The sequence below is a fragment of the Leptinotarsa decemlineata genome, unplaced genomic scaffold (assembly GCF_025532065.1).
Source record: "Leptinotarsa decemlineata unplaced genomic scaffold, Ldec_3_MD MMD2_P_RNA_scaffold_14, whole genome shotgun sequence".
In the NCBI taxonomy this organism is placed as follows: Eukaryota; Metazoa; Arthropoda; class Insecta; order Coleoptera; family Chrysomelidae; genus Leptinotarsa; species Leptinotarsa decemlineata.
In genome coordinates, this window is record NW_027412528.1 from 8,639,348 (window position 1) to 8,658,011 (window position 18,664).

Consider the following 18,664-nt stretch of genomic DNA (forward strand, 5'->3'; position numbering starts at 1 on the left):
TTAGGTCCAGTAAAGTACATTCCAAGACATTCTCTTTTGAATTCGGTTGAATATCTTCATTCCTTAGGTTTTTTGTGATTGTAAAATTTGGATATTGATGAAATAAGCCAAATTCTTTGAAGGACCAAACTTATTTGTCAGGTTTTCATGAAAAGAGAAATGAAAATTTCTATGTTTTTTACCACTTTTATTTGTAACTAACGTTACTGCAGTTTCGTCCTATATGGACATTCTCAAACTTAAACAACAGGACTCCAGCTCCTCAACCTGATTTTTCAAACGGTAATTCTCGTTCCTCAAGTTTTTAGTAACACTTCTAAGATTCTGTTTTCGAGGGGTGTGAGCTGAGCAATGAAGAGAGGTTTGTGTATAAGAATCTGGAGATATAATTTCTTCAGGTAGTGGGGGTAATGCTGTACCTAAAAGCTGTAGTGGTTCTCGATGCTGACTTGAAAAAAAATTTAAACATTTAACCCAGCGCCCGTTATTGAACAGTTATTCTCCTGCCATATAGGCAGGAGAATAACTGTTTTAGATGGGCTCTTTCTTTCTTTTTGTGAATGAATCAAACGTTTTTGAATGATATACACATACGTATCAATAGATAGTGTTTGTAATTTTTTTTTGATTTCACTTACTTTTACTTACAGAAAATGGATTTCAAGCATTGATTTCAAGACATTTCTACCGCCTCAAGAAACATTCAAATAATATTTATGAAAGAGTTTAACTCACCTGTCAATATCCTTTGAAAACGTAAATAAACTCTTATTAGTCTTTAACCTGCTGCTTCTACAGCACAAACATGATCACCTTTTTTCTGTTCATCCATTGTTAATAATAATAAAACACTCACGAAATGAAGCAGAACACAATTTAATACCAAAATTAAAATTGACAGGTCCACTGCTTTTCAACATGGCCGACATAGCGACGCGAAGTATATGCGCGTACTTTTTCCGCCCAAGGAAGTGTCCGTGCTGATTGTTAGGTATGCTGTGACATTGCTAAAGAGATGGATCGGCTAAAAAAAATGTGAATTAATATACATAATAATTAAAAAAAATTGCCAGTTGACCTAAAAGTTAGTGACTTAGTTCGCAAATATGTAGATGACTGGGAATTTTTTGATTCAACAAGTGACGAGTTGGAACAGGATAATAACATTTTAGGATCAATGACAACACTGAAGTATGATCTTAAAAACGAAAACATTGAAATTCAGTACTTGAAGCAATTGAACAATGAATTTGAAAAGTCTATACGTGACAAAGAACTCATCATAAAGTTACTTTATAAAGATTCATCCCAAAGTTCAAACCTGCATGGCATAGTCGATGTAGGCGATGTTGCCACTGTGAAAAGTTATTCAGTGGAGAATATAATTGAAAATTCAACCTTAAATGGCGAACAAGAAATATCAAAAATTTCTTACTCAGAGGTGGCAAGTTCTTTAATGCAAGCTGAAATGAAGCAATTGTGCAATGAATACATGAATCTAAGCAATCATCAAATAATTGACGGGTATTCGAAACAGACAGACAACAACTAATCAGGTATTAAAGGAGTCCCAAAATTTGTCGAACTTCATGTGTACTGATTGTGGAAAACTGGAAGATATGTTAAAACCTAGTTTTCTAGAGGTAAAATGCGAACAACTCACATCGAGATATTCGGATACATATTCATCTTTCAAAGTTAGTATCCACCAAAAATATTTCAAAGCAGCCATGAATCCTGAAATTTGGCCAGATAATGCTTGTGTTAAACGTTTTTCATCAATGAAACGGAAGGACAATACACAAAGGTAGTTTTTCAACCACAAATTTTATTATTGAATATACAATGTCTAAATTATGAAAAAATTCATAACTTCAGATTGATCTATCAGATTTTAGTAATATTAATGTTCTGTGTTTTGTAGAGACATGGTGTACAAATGACTCTGTAAATAGTTATGTGTTTGATGGTTTTGATTTAGCTAATTTTTACTGTCAATCAGAGTTCAAGGGAGGTGGAATGAGTATTTATACAAAAAGCTGTACCTCTTACAGCAAATTGAACTTAGAACAATTTTGTATTGAAAAACATATTGAAGTCTGTGAGATAAGTTATAAATTTGAAACTAATAGTAACAGTTATGATACATTTTTTGTATTATTATGTTATCGCTCACCCAGTGGCAGTACTGACATTTTTTTGGACAAAATACTGAATATTTTGGACTACATATATATAAACCAATTAGATATATTATTATATGCTGTGATTTCAATTTTAATTCTTATAGGGAAGATGCATATTTTAATAACTTTTCTGTGCTGCTTTCTTGGTTTAATTTAGTTTCGAAGGTGAAACGGCCAACTAGAATTAGTACCAATACTGTCTCAACTTTGGATAATCTATTTATAAATTGCAATAATGATTTAATTGTTTGTGTTCTTGACAATAATGTTTCAGATCATCGAACTATATTTTATGAAATGAATATAACAAATGAATGTAACTTGAAATTATCTAAATATATAAGAGTTTTTTTTCTGAAAAAAATGTAAACAATTTCAAAAATAGTCTGAGCAGTGAGAACTGGCATGAACTATATATACAAAGTGATCTGAATACAACTTTTGACTCATTTTACCAATTTTTTTATGTATCACTTCAATTCTAATTTTCCTCTAATAAAACATTATATTAGTAAGAGTACAAAAAATGGGTTGATCAAGAAGTAAAAAACTCTAGCTCACGGCTCAAAAACATGCATATATCAAATTGATATATCTTGAAGTTGGGAAAAGACACAAAGTATTGATTGAACAAACAAAGAGTGATACTGAAAATGTATGTGAAACTACTTGGAACGTGGTGTCTGAACTCACAAATGAAAATGATGTTAGACAAAATTTAGAAATTAAAGTTGATAACGATTGCGTAATGGATTCATGCGTGATCGCTGATAATTTCAATAATTATTTCAAAAGTACTCCCCAATAAATTTTAAATGGTTAACCCCATTCTGCTAAACAAACAAATAAAGACGTAGACGTGAAAAATATTACCAAACCCAAGTTTCTCTTGTATTCGTTCACTGGAGAGGAATTATTTGATTTACTTATAAGTAAGCTCAAAAATAAACAATCCTCAGGCTCCTATGAAGTTCCCAGTTTTATCCTAAAAAGGATTTTAGATTATAACACCAAAAAACCAATTAAATTTTTTATCAATCTCTCATTTTGTTCAGTAACATTCCCTGATAGTTTGAAGGTTGGTAAAGTTAAACCTCTCTATAAAAACAAAAACAATAATGAAATGTCTAATTACCGACCAATTATAGTCCCTATGTCCCTGTCAAAAATCTTTAAATATGCCTTTTTCAACAGATTCATTGCTTTCTTGGAAGTAAATAATATTTTGGATCAGAATCAACATAGATTTATGAACCATAAATCAACAATTACGGCTATGAATTCATTTTATCACGATATTGTGAAATATATTGAGGCAGGCGAGGGTCCTGTTGGAATGTTTTGCGATCTGAGCAGGGCATTCGACTGCGTCAAACATTCATCCTTATTAGCTAAGTTAGCCAAATACGATGAATGTGAAGGACCTTCAAATTGGATAGAAAGTTTTTTGAAAAACCAGAAGCAATATGTCAGTATTTTCTATCGTAACCATTCAGTAGAACGTCATATTAATTCTAATCAAGTAGAAGTCAAACATGGGGTACCGCAAGGTTCCATATTGGGACCCGTACTCTTTATATTATATCTAAATGAAATTGGGTGTATCTCTGCTGGCGACATGTCCATTTATGCCGACGATACTTCATTTTTGGTATCTGAAAAATTAGATGATGCTCTTGAATTCAAATGTAATAGTATTCTGAATGATGCTAGCAAATGGTTCAGTGGGAACTTTCTATTTCTAAATATCACCTAAACAAGATTCATCAGATTTCACAACTTTCAAAAAAGATGCTCTCAACTCAACATTTGTATTCAGGGCAGCTGTATTAGGCAAGATGAGACAGTTGAATTCCTAGGAATTTATCTTCATGAAACCCTGAATTTCAGAAATCACTGCACGATTACTTATACCTTATCTGGGGTAGGCTGGTTTACGGTGGCATATTTTGCAGAATCTTCTGAAGAATTTTACTTCCCCTCACCCTACTTATTTCTGCCACTGACCAGGAGTCCGGCGACCCCGTCCGTAAGGCCACATTGGCTTCCCGGACTTTGCCGCCAGTTTTGTGGCCGTTCTCCTATCGCGCCCGATATTCAGTATTGATGACATCCATTTCATCTATGTGAGTTTCGTCATCACGATCTGCTACTTTATGTTTGCTGATTTCAATCAATTCAATTTACGGTGAAGAACCAGAAAAAATGAACGTTCCCCTGGTCATCTCTCACATTACTCATTGACGCTTGTACGTTGTTCCAAAACGTTTGTTTGTTTTATTGTCATGTGTTTTGTTTGTAGATCCATATCCCAAAAAATATTTACTCTACTGTGTCGTAGTATATACTGATCGATAGAGAATTTTGTATTTTTACTCAAGCGACTTTTGCCCAATTTTTCTCTATGAATTCAATTCAAATCATATTGCTGCTGAAAGAGCCTGAAAATTTAATGAGCGTTTGTCAATGATTCTGTTAATTAACGCACTAGTATACGTTGGTTTGCGAAAATTCATTTCAGATATTTTACCCTCGAAGATGAGCCCCCCAAAGTGGTCGACTTATAGTACAAAACGTATTAGTAAGGTCGAAAATTTCGTAAAATGGGTGCCCCACAATTTCATTAATCGTCACAAATTTTGACGTTTCGAGGTCTGTTCTTTTTTGATTTTGCGCTATAGAAACGATCCTTTTTTGAATCGGATCGTCACGTCTCATGAAAAGTGTATCCCCTACGACCACAGGAGATGTTCAGAATAGAGTAGTTGGACACTAATCAGGCACTTCCCAAAGGCAAAAACCCACCAAAAAAGACCATGGTTACCGTATGGTGTTCAGCGGCTATAACTTTTTGCAACCGGGAGAAACTACCACTACAGTGTTGAATAATGAACAATTCAATGAAATGTATAGTAAACTGCGTCAGCAGCAGCAGACACTGATCATCGGAAGAGGTCCGAACCTGATGGACGATAACGCTCGCCCTTACGATTTACAAATCACCGTCCAAAAATCAAACGAACTGAGCATCGAAATTCTACCCACCCATTCTCTACCCTTTTGCCAACCGACTTTCATCTTTTCAAGGACATCGACAACTTTCTCATCGAGAGTTCAAAGTAGTCTCGTAAAAACAGACAAAACCTTTGAAACAACCTAATAGAATTATAATGAAGAAAAAAATGAAACTTTCTATGTTTTTTACCACTTTTATTTGTAACTTATACAATGAAATGCAGTAACGTTAGTTACAAATGAAAGTAGTAAAAAACATAGAAACTTTCATTTCTCTTTTCTTCATTATGATTTTCTACTACGTAGTAACGGCTACATCCATCAATTCAATACAATTATAGTTTTCGATTGATTGAATGAAATATTTGTATCCATCAGTCTCTTTAACTTTTCAAAATTGAAATTTTATAACACGATAGTCGAATTCGAATCACTAGTTTTTGACTCATCTCTCATGTTTTACTGTTGAATAGTTATTCAGGATCATAATTTGCAACTTAACGAGATAGAGTGATGGTAAAATGGAAAGTTTCTCCACAAAAATCTTCGAAACCGTTTCCCTTGGCTATATATTTGTTTCAGCTCTGAAGATCAATTAACTTGTGCTTCTGAAGCCACGAAAGTTATTCTATCATCCATGGGTGCATATATTCCTTTTTCAATGGAACGTCCTTCTAACGGCAAACCTTGGTTCGACAAAAACTGTCGCCTCCAAAAATCTCGCATACCGTCAGTGGCGTAAAAATCCCAGTGCCTAAAACCAAACTAGGTTTGTTAATGCTCGCAACAGCTGCAAACTTAGAATAAATGAAAGCAAAGAACTTCACAATCAGAGAATTGGGGATTAACTGCTTGCCAACCCCAACGAGTTTAGATCCTTCTGGTCGGTAGCTAAAGCTGTTAATCAAAACTTTACAAAATCCACAATTCCGCCACTAATACAAACGGGCGATTCAATTGCAACAACAGCCATAGAAAAAGCAAATCTACTAGCTGAACATTTTGCGTCCCACTCCACAGTCGATTTTCAGGGAAAGGGGACACCCCTATTACCACAGTAAAAACCTTAATGCAGCAAATTACTTTAAGACAGTGTCTAGTCAGGCGAATTTTAAAACAGCTCAATATCAACAAGGCGTCTGGCCCTGATGAAGTGCCCGTCATCGTACTTCAAAAGTGCGCAAATGAACTTGCACCAGTGTTTTGCAGACTTCTCAACTTGCCTTACAAGAAAGGTGTTTCTCCTTCTTGTTGGAAGATTGCTCACGTTCAGCCTATTGCCAGAAAGGGAAAAAAATCTTCCAAATAACTATAGACCAGTCGCTTTGCTATCAGTGATATCAAAAATTATAGAGAAAGTAGTAAACCACCATATTCTCAAATATTTGGAAGGCTTCAACATCTTGAGCGATCATCAACATGGCGATGTCACCCATATATGTCACCCATATATGGAATGACGCAATCGAGAAACATAAAAAATCAAGAGCTGTGGCGCTTGATATTTCTAAGGCCTTTGACCGTATATGGCATGAGGGTTTGCTGGCCAAACTTCGATGCTATGGCTTGGCGGATCATTTCTGTGTATGGCTCTCCAGCTTCCTGAAAGAAAGTTCCTTGCAAGTGGCCGTCGATGAATATCTCTCGAATACTTTTACCATCAACGCTGGTGCTCTCCATGGATCCATATTGTCTCCAACCCTCTTTTTATTGTATATCAATGACTTATTGAAAAAAAACAAGACTCCAATATATTGCTTTGCTGACGACAGCACATTTGTCTCATATCATTTCATTTGGATTCCAGGACATCGGCTACGGAGGCACATCTTCACTGGCAGCAGGAGGTTGCATATCTCAATGAGGATCTAAAAATTATTTCGAATTGGAGTGAAAGTAACCAAGTCACAAAAACCCAGTCGTGGTTTTCTACAAGAAGATAAATGTTTCCGAACCGGATAAGATAATGTCAGGACAGACAATTCCGCTTTCTGCTTCTATAAGTTTTTTGGGGCTCCAATATGTCTTGGCACAATGATGTCGCTGGAATTGCAAAGGCTGCTTCTCAAAAGCTTGGAACACTGTTCCGAACCAGAAAACTATACACACCTCAGCAACTTTTGATACTTTATAAAGCTCAAATCAGACATTCCTTGGAGTATTTCTCTCATGTATGGAGACCTGCCCCGAACATACCCTGAACCTCGATAGCCTGAAACATCGAAGAAAGATTCGATATTTGTCCCTCTACTATAGATACTTTCACGGAAGGTGTATATATCAGAAATACGCGACGGACTTTGGCTACTCATCGTTTTGAGGTTCAACTCAGTACACCTTGAACTTCACTCTTCAAGAACTTTTCCATCTGAAGAACGGCGTTTATGTGAAATAGACTTCCTGAGAACGTTTTTCCAAATGGATTCAATTTCCTCAAGGATTTTCTTGTAGTGCTTGTGTTTTGTCCTTGAAGGAACATTTTTTTCACCGAAAATATGTATGTTATATAACAGAAAGGAAATGAAATATTATGTTTACTATTGATTTTCGGAGGCTATTGGAGATGTTGTAGAATATGACGGTCAATTTCTGCACCAACTGTAAGTTTATCATCATCACCAACTGGTATGATGTACACATAGTATCAGACTGTAGTGGAAGAATGAAAAACATAGAAAAATCTAGCAATCTCAAGAGCAAACAGCAAGTGCTATTCCAGATTGAATAAAAGTGACTTGGAAATAGCTGGCTGAAGAAAATGATAATATTCGTCACGTAAGTATTGAATGGTACACCTTTCCATCAAAATGAAAATTTCCAGGCTCCCACCGAATATTTGAATGAAAATTCCTCTCAAAGATTTGTTTCATATATATTTGATCAAGTACATCGGCATTTTTGATCGTCATAATGGGATATTTGGAGCACACGATTTCCATTTTCTCATGTCGAACGCGTGTTATGAATCACACGTTGAAAGTTGAGACCTCGTTAGTCCTTAGCTCGCACAAGTTTCGACTTTTGAGAGCTGGTTACCGGATTTTTTTTTGTTCAACTTGAACAATGCCTTAGACAATTTTGTTTATTAATGTCCCGTTTATTATTCCATTTATGGAGTGCATATATCGGTTATGAATATAAAAGATAACTTATCTGTGATCTATTAATATTGGATCTTGAAAAGTTTGATTGATTACGGCGGCGCTCGGCTTGATGAAAATCTATAATGCACATATTGAAAACGCCTCATTCTGAAACTTCAACTGAAGATTGGAATACACTAATCAAATAGGTATTGACTATAATTGTTCAACATGAAAATTCTAATTGGGAGATATTCCCTTCTGATGTTGTTGGGCATTGCTCATGCTGTAATCAGTGAGGTGAGTACCACTTGAATTTTCTGAAAAAATCATTCATTATTGGAGATGCACTGTTCACTGAACCAGTTGATAGAGTTTTTCAGAAAAAATGTTATCAACATTACCATTACTGTTCACTGAACCAGTTGATAGAGTTTTTCAGAAAAAATGTTATCAACATTACCAAAGGGCATTTAATTGATAACATGATTAATCATTACACTACAGAATGTATTCACTGCAAAATTTAAAGAAACAACATTACACGAGGAAGAGGTTGAAAATAGATTCTCAATTCGATTTCTATAACTTAGGCAACATAGCTCAAATATAAGTCATCAATTACTATAAACTAATTGTTCTGATACTGTCACTTGCCGGAAGTAAGTAGGCGTTGTAACGAACCACGTCAGTTTTATATATATCCAAGCTACGATGTTTATTCTAGAAAAAGACCTCACGTTGGAAGGGACGATACTGAGACTGAGTGAGGTCGTGAAATGTATCGGCGTGTGGTTCGACACAAAGCTGACCTTCACAGAATGCTGAGAAGATTGTTACCGCACCCACAAATCTGTTACCCGAGGTTGGAGGTCCTGAAGCATTCAAAAAAGGGCAGCACCTTAACACAAAATAGGTATCAGGTTCTGTAGTACCTATAGAACAATTTCTGCCGAAATAGCTTGTGCCATTGGGGCGTCCCTCCAATGGAATTCCAAATAATGGAAAGGAGGGAACGATACACCGGTACAACCAAAGTGCTGACCAGAGGAATTCTATGCATTGTTGCCAAATCAAAAGGGAGAATGGCATCACATTTCTTAGTGGCCAGGAAATATAGTCTGGTCAATGTAGAACATTTTCTAATACAATGAAAAACTTTGTTAGGAAGGATTATTTTCTGTGAAATGATTACTGGTATCAATATTAATTTTCGTTTTGATGTATATAGGCATTCATCTATTCTAGAAGATTTGAGTGAATTTTAGAAAAGTTCGGAGTTACTAGATGAGGTACTCGGCTCATCTGAGGTCGATGGATCTGGTTTCATATATAGCCTGTCAAATCGATAAAGAGATCTTATGGCTTATGAGCTCCCCTAAGATGCGCGTGGTAGAAAACGACAATCTTGTAGTGTCTACTTCAGTAAAGTATAGTACGCGACAAAAGTCTGTGATTCAAGAAAATGGCATTTGAATCGAAGTTGAAACGAAAAGCTTTGGGTAGTCAGGCGAGAGAAGTGATTGCTAATATACTTTTTTTCATGCAACAAGAATCTGATAGTGGCATGAGCATGGGTCTAAAAAAGAACTGTGCTGTGCAAAAGCGGCGGGTTTATGGGGAGGGAAAACGAAAAAAAATTACCGTGAAGAATGTCGAACAATAATTTGTATGGATGAAACATATATCAATGCTTCATACAAATATGAGAAGAATTGAAATGATGGTTTGAATGAAGGGTTGTTTGCACTAATTCCAAAAGAGCAGAGACCTATAATTGTGAATGCAGGAGGAAAGAATGGATTTGTGAAAAATTCGTATGTGAAATTCAAATTCAACACAAAATCGGACTATCATAGCGGAATGAATTACGACAATTACAAAAAGTGATTGCAAAAAATGTTAATTCCCAATATTTCAGAAAAAAAGCGTTTTGGTTATAGACAATGCCCCTATCCATAATGTCCAGTATGAAAAGTACCCAAACATATCCTCGAGGATAGATGAAATGAGACAATGATTAAGACGACCGAACATTCACTTAACGGATGATACGCTGAAAATCATTGAAACAATATGTGTCTGATGAAAATGTGGACTTCAATTTCAAATCCGTTGAAAGTTTATGAGACGAATTAGACAATATCGCAATAGAATGAAATTATTATGAAGGTTCAACATTTATAATGATTTCGTCTCTTGCGAAATCGAGAGACATTCTTCGAAACGTTTAGCGTGTTTGCAACGTTTTTTCCACTGCTCTTGAGAAAACGAAGTGAAGAAATCGTCACATAAACTTTCAACGGATTTGAAATTGGAGTCTACATTTTCATCAGCTTCATATTGTTGTCCATACGAATTCTATTGGGTTCAAATCTGGATGATAAGGAGGCAATGTGAGTACAGTATGTCTATGGTTTTCCATAATCCTATCAGTTTCATACAACTTGAATCGTAGTTCATGGATTTTAAAAAAAGGATAGAGACCAATTTTCATTATATCATCCGTGAAATGAATGTTCCGTTGTCTCAACCATTATCTTATCTCATGTTTCCTCGAGGACATGTTTGGGCACTTTTCATACAGAACATTGTGGATTGGGGCATTATTTATAACCAAAATGCTTTTTTTTTGAAGATTGGGAATTACTGTTTTTTGCAACTACTTTTTGTAACTGACGTGATTCATTTCGCTATGACAGTCGCCTGATTTTATGTTGGATTCGAATTTTAGATATGAGTTTTCCACAAATCAATTTTCTTCTCCTGCATTCACAATTATTAGCCTCTGCCCTTTTGAAATTGATGCAAGCAACCCTGCATTCAAATCATCATTCCAACTGTTCTTATGTGTGTGTGAAGCCTGGATATAGGTTTTATCGATATTAATTATTGTTACACCTTTTCACGGTATTTCTCCATGTCTCTTAGACAATTTCTTTCTTGAACAATTTTTCCATTTTTTTTCCATAATCCATAAGAACCCTATTTCTTTCATCTCGTTTCCCAGAGACTCATAAGATCCCTTATTACCATTCTCATTGAGCGATGAAAAAGAGGATGACTAACCATTTTTAATTATTTCAATGTCACGAGCTATTATTTAATGCTATCCAAACTTGCACCCACCGCACCCACCCACCGCGGGCAATAATATTATTAACAGAGTAGACCATATTGAAGATATTGGAATCTATTTTATTACAAATATGATATTCAGTTCTCATTTGAATTATGTTAAAAATCCTGCAGCAAAACCTTGGATTTTTTCTGGAGAATATGCAAAGATTGACCAACGGGGCAGCAGTCAAATCTATTTACTATGCATTTGCTTATAGTAAACTCAATTTTGGTGTGTCATATTGAGCCCACATTATAATACACATATGTTACGATTAGAAAGACTCCAGAACATAACATATTTGTGAGGTTTTTACACTTCAAAATAACGAAGACCTATGTAATACTTGGCATTAGCGAAATTCGATCCCACTACAAAATACAGCTTTTAGAACAACGAATAATAATAACCGACTCAGTTTTTATTTATAAAATTATAACAGTTATGACTTACCTAATCTTGTATCAATGATTTTTCATCAAGTTCCTCAAAGGAACACTAGAAACAGAAAATTACTTGCCAGTACGAATTTCAACACACATTTGGGCAAACACTCCCCAATTACTAGAATGTGTGATTCAATCAACGAATACTGTAGTAGCATAGATGTTTTCTCTATCAAATTTAAAGAAATGAACTTTTAACGTTCAAGCCAGTCTCGAATATACCTACACAGTAGGTTGAATGGAATGACGCCTTTCAGGAAACAACTACTTCCCTGGTCGACCTTCAATTTTGGAACGGGCACACTTGCAGACCGATTTCGGGCTCATTAACCACTCATCAGTGCAAGATAGTGGCCGTCATCGACCTAAAGTCAATGATATTCTATAATTGAAAATCGGAATTCTTTCAGAGTATTTCATTCCTCTTCCTAAGTTGGACCGAACAACAAAATGTCACTCCATCTAGTGGACGAGGTACTAACCAACTGCATATCCGTAATTTGCCCGATTCCTCTGAATAGGGAAGAAAAACTTTCTTATAAGTCAGTGGGCTATGCTTGAAGACTGACAGTGAACAAACCTAAAGAAATGAACTTTAAACGTTCAAGCCAGTCTCGAGTATACCTGTGAAGATTCCTGAACTGACGCCTGTCGGATATAATCCAATCGCGTACTATACTTCATCGAAGTAGACACTACAAGATTTTTGTTGAGCTCCGATAGACTTTCGGGGGGTTTCTCCTACGGGAGGTTCTAAGCCGAGACTATGAAGTCGCTTTTTAGACTTGACAAGTTGTATAGTCGGAGGCTTAACAAACTGTAATTCAAGTTTCGTTCAAATTGAACACATACACAATCATTTATTTTTATTCGAATGAGAAATTCCGAACAGTAATCAAGAGTGAGCTATCAAAAAAAGCACGTGCATCGGGAGTATTGAAAACCCTGATTTGGCTCACTGAGAATTTCAATAAATTTGTAAACTGTTAGCCTTGGTCTATATAACTGAAAATATCATTGAAGTAGTTTCAGAATCAAATACGCGACGGTGCAAATTTTTTCCTGTTTGAAATTTCATTAACCATGGCAAAATTTCAAGTTGATTAAACATCTCCAATTCATCAATGGTTTCAGAAACTAGGTGAAGATCTTGTAGTTCAACTGAGGGATGGAAAAATTCGTGGTCATATCTTGAAAAGCGAAAATGGCATTGACTTCTACGCCTTCCAAGAGATCCCATATGCTGCGCCTCCAGTAGGAAGGAACAGATTCCAGGTAAGTGGGATTCTATTGAAAATATTCCATAAAAAATAGGTTTCAATGAATTATATGAATTTTGAAATAGTAGAACATCGTGAAGTTCCGAATTTTGAGGCAAGTGAAGAGTATCAGGCAAGTGAATGCGAAAGAAATTAAATAGGATCATTATTGTTCTTGGTTCTATTGAAAACATAAAAATGACATTGCTAATGTTTCTCCATAGATGAACAAATAGAGGGTAACATTTCTAGCCCTGTTTTCCTCATGTCATCAAAAAATCCACATTTCAAAATATAATAGTTATAAAGAACTTGAGTCAACATGCACATTACATCAATCTCAAAATGGCTCACTCTTTGCTAACTATCATAATATGTTGATGAATGTTATACAGTTGAGAAATGGAAATATCTGTAGTCATTCGTGATTTTGTTCATAACTTTGATATTATTACAATTTGAGAAATACTATGGATTAGAGGTGCCAGAGTCCGATAATCAGAACATTGAATCAATTTGATATCTATTTCAGCCACCGAAACACGTAAAACCTTGGAAGGGAATACTGAACACCACAAAGAATACAAAAATATGTTATCAAAATTATTCAAAACATGACTTAGAAATGGATGAAGATTGCTTGTATATCAATGTCTATACACCTTTGGTGAGTACTATCAAACTGTTTTAACAATTTTTATGATGCACTGTTTGGAACCTTTGGTGTAGTGATGAATATTACTGGAGTTCTTTCCCAACACCAAATCGTTATTTTTCAACACTTCTACACGTGTTTCGATCACCAAGTGATCATCTTCAAGAGGAAGATTAAACAGTTTAATCCAGTAATATTCATGTTTTAACAATAATCAATAAATTGATGGATGTAGCAGTTATTACATGGTATTAGATAAAATAATACTTTCTATGTGGTAAAAAAAACATGGACAATATTATTTCTCTTTTTCGAAATGAGTAATTCATTTTGTGAGCTGACCAAGCCAACCTTCTCAGTATTGAAAATTTCAATTTGCTGTCTGAATTTATCACGTCATGAATCATTAATAGCATAAAATATACCATGCCGTTCCTAGGACTATATACCATAATTTTTCTTAGTCATTTTCGAACATTCCAAGGCCATTCGAAATGGTCGGCGAGGAAGGTATTCAGCCATCAAGACGAAGTGAGTGAATATCGTTCGGGTGATCGTATTAGATGAAATCGAACTCAAAGATGCGTGTTGAATAATAATAATGACAATGATAATAATAATTACTTCGAATCATTATTGTTATCATGATGAATATAAGATTTCTAGAATACGATGTACAGGGTCCTCTCCAAAATTACACTGAATCATTGAAGATTCGTTACCGAATCTTGTCATTACTTAGAAATTCGTTTAGGTAATTAAGCATAAAAATTCACAATATAGACTGAATTTCATGAATAATTCTTATGATGCATTTAAACCACAATTTTGCTTCATAACTGTAATTTTTTGAAATAGAATCCAAACTGATTCTGATAGCATACATACACTAAGGTACGGGGTCCCCCATCTTTGTTGATGCACAATAGCGTATCAACAATATATTAAGATGTCAACCGTGTGGTGTCGGATCTCACACTTTCGACAAATTTACAATAACGTATTATGAAAAATGGGCTGGGATGTGATGTTTCAGGTTCCATATCTTGATGGTCTATACTTTTTCATTCGATAAAAACATCATGCACTAAACTAGTAAATCACAGCAGATTTGGTATCAGGATAGTTATAGAAAATTTGGAATATGATGTACGGGGGCTTCTTTTTTCAGTGTAGAATGTTTAACCAATGCATAACCCGCACAACTACAATATTTCTTGATGAAATTGAAATTTTTTCACTAACCTGTCGATACATTCTGCATTTATTTTCCATTCATTTGATATGCTACACGGGACGATGCAAATGTTATTAGCGAAGCTACAACTCAGTCTTTTTATTTTTCCTTTGTCGATGAATTCAACATTTATTTTTCCTTTCATTTGATATGCTAAACGTTGAGATTCAACTATTATTATTGAAAAAGATGCAGCTTAGTGCCTTTCTGACATACCAGCTTCCGCTATGAATACCTACTCAAAATCCCAACATACTCAAAGTCCCTCCCGCGCCCAATACTGATTTACCAGTCGTTTCAGATTTTGTTAATTTTTTTTATGTTTCAGAATTATTATTCATTATCATTATTATTATTCGACCCTCATCTCCGAGCTCAATTTCATCTAATACGACCACCCAAACGATATTCACTCACTTCATCTTGATGGCCGAAAACCTTCCTCGCCGACCAATTGAAATGACCTTGGAATGTTCGAAAATGACTAAACTGAAGCTCTATGAAGGGATTTGGTTCTAGAAACGGCATTGTATATTTACTGCCGTATCAATAATGCAACCTATAACTAACTATTGGGAAAAGACAGCTAATTTACTCAGTACAGTTTGAACTGCACGTCAATTTATGAATTTGGAAACTATCGTGATTGAATTATGTACAACACTCTGGTAAGTTTTTGTGAAACGAATATGGAAGCTTTCTGGAAGTTAGTTGCTTCTAGAAACCACATTCAGTTATCTGGCAATGTAAATATATCTTGAACTACACTTGTTTTCTTACTGAGCACGATTTTTCTCAATAATATTTGACAGAGCTCATGAATTGTTCCGATTTCTGGCTGTACCACCTAATTTCCTAGATTTGTTCAAGAGTTCGGGAACCGACTGGGTTTTTCGTTCAACCTTCATCTACTCGTCTTTTGATCCTTTGTAGGCCCATTACGACTGAGCCTCACATTACCACGAAAAGTCTATGACAACAGGGCGACTAGTAACTCAACAGCTTCATTTTTTCTTCAAGGACAAAACACAAGCACTACGGAAAAATCCTTGGGGTGCTCTGATAGCGGTGCCTGTGTGAAAGTTGCGATTCGCATTGGATTTGAATCGCTGCGGGTTAAATCCATTTGGAAAAAATTTCTTATTAAGTTTACTCCACATGAAAGCTCTTCGTGGAATCAAATGTGGTGGAATCACATGGGCCTAGTCACTTGAACACTTTCCTTGAATGTATCTTTAGAAGAGAGACAAATCTTCAATCATTCTTCCATGTTCCAGACTATCAAGGTTGCAAGCAATGTTCGTGCCTTTACTCAGGCGAATGGCTGCTTTCTGGATGGAATCCAGCAGATTCAGGGTATACTGAAGGGCGGAACTCCATACATGAGAACTCCACCTACAAATACGATCTGATCTGAGCTTTATAAAGCATCAAAATTTGCTGAAGTGTGTACAGTTTTCTGGTTCAACACATTGTTCCGAGCTTTTGAGAAGCAGTTTTTGCAAGTCTAGCGACACAATTGTGCCAAGACCTATTGGTGTCATTTTAACCCTCAACAACCTCCTGCTGTGGCACTGATTGGGTTTGAGATTATACAGCCTTCGGGCATGTATACATATACATTAGGATGAGAGGTCATTTGAGAGGCCACCTAACTCCCCGTAATCTCCCCCTAATCTCTGATGATATGGTTGAGTAGGACGTGTTGATATCAGTGAATGATTTATGTAGTGATACTCTTGTCGTCTACCAACGTCATGCAAAGATGATATTGGTAGATGAACAGAGAGATGCATAACGCATCGAGCACCAAAACGTCGCGTCGGGTTAAGTTAAAGTACTTCCGATTCACTATTGACTCTTTCTCTCTCTACCAGTATATTCTCGAAAATGGAAATTGGGTCACAAAAAAATAAAAAAATTTCATGGAATATTGATGGATCATTAATTTTTCTATATATTTTCAGAAACCCAAAAGTAGTTCTGAAAAATTGCCAGTTCTGTTTTGGATCCATGGTGGAGGTAACAAACAAGGATCTGGTGCATACGAATATTTTGGACCGAAATATATTATTGACCATAGGGTAGTGGTAGCAACCATTAACTATCGATTGGGACCGATAGGTATTGGAATTTCACTTACAATATGAATTTTTTCAAACGATCTAGTTTTAGGATTCCTAACAACAGAAGATAAAGAGATTCCAGCTAATAATGGCCTCATGGACCAAAAATTTGCAATGAAATGGGTCCACCGAAATATACATTTATTCCAAGGAGATCCACGAAAAGTCACCATTATTGGTCAAAGTTCAGGTTCAGTAGATGTAGGAACGCATATTTTGGGCCGTCATAGTAATGAATTAGGTCAGTATCGTGTCCATCAAATATTTCAATGGTCATTACAGTAAAACTGAGTATAAATAACAATACGTTAAATCACATAATGATCAATAATATTGGAGTTCTTTCACATGAAACTCAAATAACACAAATATTCAAAATGTCATTTTTTACCAAAAGTTTATGTGATTGTGTAAGTCAACCTTCAGTAAATTGAACTCTCGTTGAATATCAATATCATTTCTTCAAAAGAATATACAAACACAAAAAACAAGTTAGTCTCAAACATTCAGTTTATTAACCAGTATTGAAAAATTCTACAAATGAGTGGAGAGGTATTGATAAGACGCAAAATCAAGAAGATAACGGCAAAACCAAATAGTTCAAGGATGTTTGTTTCAGCTCTAAAGATGGGTCAACTTGTGCTTCTGAAGTCTCGAAAGTTACTCTATCACCCATGGATGCATATATTACTTTTTCAATGAAACGACCTTCTAACGGCAAATCTTGGTTCAACAAAAATTGCGAACAAGCTCGCCTACCGATAGTGGCACAAAAATCCCAGAGTCGAAAACCGAACTAGGTTTGTTAATGTTCGCAACAGATGCAAACTCAGGATAAATGAAAGCAAAGAACTTCACAATCAGAGAATTAGGGTACACTGCTTGCCAATACCAACGGGTCTTGATCCTTTTAGTCAGTAGGTTAGATATGTTAATCAGAACTTTACAAAATCCACAATTCCATCACTAACACAAGTGGATGGTTCAATTGCAACAACAGTCATAGAAAAAGCAAATCTATTAGCTGAACAATTTGCTTCCCACTCCACAGTCGATTTTCTGGGAGAGGCACCACCCACTATTCCCACACTAGAATCCACAATGCCAGAAATGACTTTTCGACAGTGTCTAGTCAGGCAAATTTTGAAAGAGCTCAATATCAACAAGGCGTCTGGCCCTGATGAAGTGCCCGTCATCGTACTTGAAAAGTGCGCAAATGAACTCGGACCAGTATTTTGCAGACTTTTCAACCTATCTTACAAGAATGAGGTGTTTCCTTCTTGTTACAAGATTGCTTGCGTTCAGCCTAGTTCCAAAAAGGGCAAGAAAAATTTTCCAAATAATAGACCAGTCACTTTGTTGTTGTTGTTTTTATCAGTAATGATAAAAATCATGGAGAAAGTCGTAAACCACCATATCGTCAAATATTTGTGAGGCTTGAACATCTTGAGTGATTATGAGGTTTTCGGAAACAGAGATCAACAAGCGAACTTCTGTCGTATGTCACCCATACTTGGAATAACGTAATCGAGAATT

General features: G+C 35.6%; 1 protein-coding gene across 1 annotated transcript in view; it reads left to right on the top strand.

Moving 5' to 3' along the window:
* Nucleotides 1-8,406: 8,406 nt before the first annotated feature.
* Nucleotides 8,407-18,664, top strand: part of LOC111512969 (juvenile hormone esterase) — a 34,460-nt gene continuing 24,202 nt past the window's right edge. The window contains exons 1-5 of the mRNA XM_074178066.1: nt 8,407-8,584; nt 12,986-13,126; nt 13,643-13,777; nt 16,970-17,126; nt 17,178-17,369. Coding sequence (XP_074034167.1) covers nt 8,516-8,584; nt 12,986-13,126; nt 13,643-13,777; nt 16,970-17,126; nt 17,178-17,369 — 694 coding nt within the window. The 5' untranslated portion in view covers nt 8,407-8,515. The remainder of the gene's footprint in view (nt 8,585-12,985; nt 13,127-13,642; nt 13,778-16,969; nt 17,127-17,177; nt 17,370-18,664) is intronic.